The 3,241-nt window shown below is 48.2% G+C and overlaps 3 protein-coding genes across 3 annotated transcripts; 2 read left to right on the top strand and 1 right to left on the bottom strand.

The window, feature by feature from the left end:
- On the top strand, positions 1-369 carry T310_10039 (uncharacterized protein; the record flags this gene model as incomplete). The annotated part of the gene is made up of 2 exons (XM_013467532.1): positions 1-273; positions 324-369. Coding segments are annotated over 2 exons (319 nt in total), but the record flags the coding sequence as incomplete, so codon positions are not given.
- A 794-nt stretch (positions 370-1,163) lies between these two features.
- On the top strand, positions 1,164-1,883 carry T310_10038 (uncharacterized protein; the record flags this gene model as incomplete). The annotated part of the gene is made up of 1 exon (XM_013467531.1): positions 1,164-1,883. One exon carries the CDS (start codon positions 1,164-1,166, stop codon positions 1,881-1,883), a length of 720 nt encoding a protein of 239 aa, XP_013322985.1.
- Positions 1,884-1,979: 96 nt separating this feature from the next.
- T310_10037 (uncharacterized protein) lies at positions 1,980-2,675 on the bottom strand (the record flags this gene model as incomplete). Its single annotated transcript, XM_013467530.1, has 2 exons — positions 1,980-2,396; positions 2,445-2,675. The coding sequence occupies 2 exons, from the start codon at positions 2,673-2,675 to the stop codon at positions 1,980-1,982; spliced, it is 648 nt and encodes a 215-aa protein (XP_013322984.1).
- Between the last annotated feature and the right edge of the window lie 566 nt (positions 2,676-3,241).

Raw genomic sequence — 3,241 nt, 5'->3', positions numbered from 1 at the left:
CATTGCTCCTGAGTTGAAAAATTTGATTGAGAAAGCGGGGTTTGAAGATGTCACTGAAAAGGTATATCTGGTACCACTGGGGCCATGGCCAAAGGATCAGAAATTGAAGGAGCTCGGAAAATGGGTTTTTGTTTCGACTCAAGAAGCCGTTGAAGCTTATGGTCTCCGCCTATACACACAAGTCCTAGGCTGGTCTCCTAACCCTGCCCGGATCCATTTTGCGCTTGTGAAAGCGCAGCTCGGAGATCCGTCCATACATGCCTACACGAAGCTGTAAGCCCTCTTGCTACTATTCGTTGAGTCTTGCAGCTGACAATCCCTAGGTACGTTGTTTATGGGAGAAAGCCCAGTCCAAAGCATACCGCCTAATTGGCATTAACCGCGGGGGTGGTTCCGCTTGTCGACGAAGTTGTTCCTGTTCTTAGCTCGATAGTCTAAAAGTCTTCGATATTAAAACATTCGAAACGTCGGATCTACTATGAAATGTAGTGATCTGTTCAGCCGCCTGCAATCCCGCCATTTCCAGCGTTCCTGGAAGCAAAACTATAGGACATCTTTGAGCTGGACCTATTATCAGTGCTTCTTTGTTTCCGTTCTCGTCAGAACTAATGAGAAGTGGGAGATTGTCCCATATAACTGAGGATGTGGCCTTTCCAGGTAGGAAATGATCATACATGGCCATAAGTAGATCAAGGATCATAGCAATAGCGGGAGATAAGAACTTGATTCCTTTCTCTGTTGGCGATGTTTTGAACTCGCTGCTGGTTAATATGTAAGTTTGCGATGAAACAAAGGTGCTGCAGCTGAGCCAAGATTGATTGTAATTTGGAAGCGTCGTTCAGTAGAATGACATGCCGTGGCAATAGCCGACTAAACTAAATCGAACTCCCACCGTTGCTCGAACCCAACAGTAAGCGTATTATGCATGGTTTTCCTACAGGTCCATCTACGGCCGGTGGTTGGTGAGGTTAAAGTACTGTCACTGGGACTGGTCCGCCGGGAACCGAGGCTTGGCAAGTTTCTGGCGATATCGCCAAAATACACAGGGAAGTGCTAACAAACTTTATACCACGACACCGTGCCTTGCTGTCCTCTCATCGTCCTCTCAACCAACTCAAGGGATGTTTGGTACCAGGGTCCTCTATTGAAAGCCACTTCTCACCATGGACCCTCACTCGGCTGGGCGGAAGACAATCCGATTGCACGATGAACAAGTCGAAGAATTCGAAGACGAAATGGGCCGCCGTGATCAACAAATAACACGAGCGGTCGTCATCCCACCAAGACCGAAGCAAGGTCACACTGCGGAAGACACTCTCAACAAAGCGAGGAAAGAGCTGGAGCTCTTGCAGGAGTTTTTTGGTCGAGACCATAGTGGAGCAATACTTGCCTTGCAATACGGTTCTGGCGAGGACGTGAGAACTGCAAGCCTCTCCTTGAATTTGCAAGGCGGCATGGCCGTTCTGCTACTCCGTCTACTTTGCGTCAGACACTTGACGCTCGATTATGCGAATACGTCATCAAGTTATGAGCAAATTCCCGCCAAAAGGCGAAGACATGGCTCGACCGAGAAATTCATTGAAGAGAGGGGACTTCCAGAAAGCCAGACTAAAAGGGCTTTGAAGGTCGGTCAGAAGTTCTTGGATATTGAGCGGAATACTGGTATCCCGGGGATCTCAGCGGTGTTGATGACGGCTTGGTACATGTTTGAACATCTTTATTCTGATGAGATAGAGAGACTGGTCAAACTCTTGCTAGCTGGCGCCTATCCCGACCTTTTTGAGATCGCTCAATGGCTGTCCGATTTCCTTTCCATTTATCAGCGTTTTTACAGCCGTCTTGTTACCCGGGAAATCCAGAAAGATACATCGGCAATCCAATGACTAGACCTAACATGTTTATTCCCACCATGCTCACCAGGACTCGCTGTGGATATTGGTAAGAGGAATATACTATATAGCGAACGATGTGCGACACGTTCATACCCTATTCCACCGGTCAGGGGTCGTGAAATCCAGCGTATCATCCAATAAAACATCTTCGCCCATAGGCAGCGCTGAAAAGCCATCCCACACTAGCGTCTCATCTCCAGAAGACACAATTTCAACGCAGACTCCCCCAAGAACACAGAGCAACTGATGTTCCTCTAGATCAACCGTGGCTGCCGGCCTGGTATTTGGCTGAATTTCACTCTTCGACAGGCCATATGGGTAAATCTTGAATTTGACCTTGCCCTGCCCCGGAGTCCGTTTCAAGACTTTGAAAACCGACACCGCCCGGTCCGACTTCGGATGTACCCGCCCGAGCTGCGACCGGACGAGGCGAACAATTCGCGGCCCTTGTTGGACCTTGTATTTGTATGCGACTCGGGTGCCTTTTTGAACTATATCGACCATCTAAAGAATTAGTTAAGTCTATTCACAGTAATGTGGTGCGAAACTTACATTTACCCCATGGCTGAGAAATTTATCACACTCGATGTTTCCACCGATGGATATGGAGAAAACCTGATCAGAAGGAGCCAAGTCATAAATTGCTTTTCCAGCAGATATCACAGCATTGATCAACTCCTCCGGGGGCCGGCCGTCGCAGTCGACAACGTCGTATCCCAGAACGTCCATTCCGTAGGTGCTGGCATTCGAGCCGCTTGAACCCACGGTTGAGGTAAGGTCCATGTTGATGGCTGATGTAATCACGGACTAGCCAATGAAGACAGAGGAGACAAGAGAAGATAGTGAAGTGAGCAGAACACAACCTTGGAGACATCAAGGCAGCCTCATGCTTATATACTGCTTATCCTAAGTAATAGGATGTCTCTGGGCTCGCAGACCACAATACAGCCGGTAGTTCCATCTGTACCCATGCAGCCTGGTTTGATAAGAGACACAAAGTTGAGCAAGAAATGTACCAAAATTGACAATCTCCTCCATCCCAACAGACGAAATACCTCCAGTTCTTCGTCTAGGTGACGGGTTGGATGTAATAATACCCTCAATAGATTATTCTTCGTTCCGAACTGTTGACATCGGCGGCTCCCCGCCAGACATCCACATACCTCGACTTTCTCCATCTCAACCTTGTCCAAAAAGAGTTACAATGGCAAGCCCCTTGGTTGTTCCTCAGTACGAAACAATGTGCGCGAGCCTGAAAGATGTAAGCAGTAAACCGAGGAGTTTGTGTTCGAGACCTGGAATAGAGGTCCCATGTGGCCCACCCTACTTATAACTCTGCCGGCGGAAAT

The sequence above is a fragment of the Rasamsonia emersonii genome (assembly GCF_000968595.1).
Source record: "Rasamsonia emersonii CBS 393.64 chromosome Unknown ctg1118621762341, whole genome shotgun sequence".
Taxonomy (NCBI): Eukaryota; Fungi; Ascomycota; class Eurotiomycetes; order Eurotiales; family Trichocomaceae; genus Rasamsonia; species Rasamsonia emersonii.
This window is presented reverse-complemented; position numbering and strand designations above follow the sequence as displayed.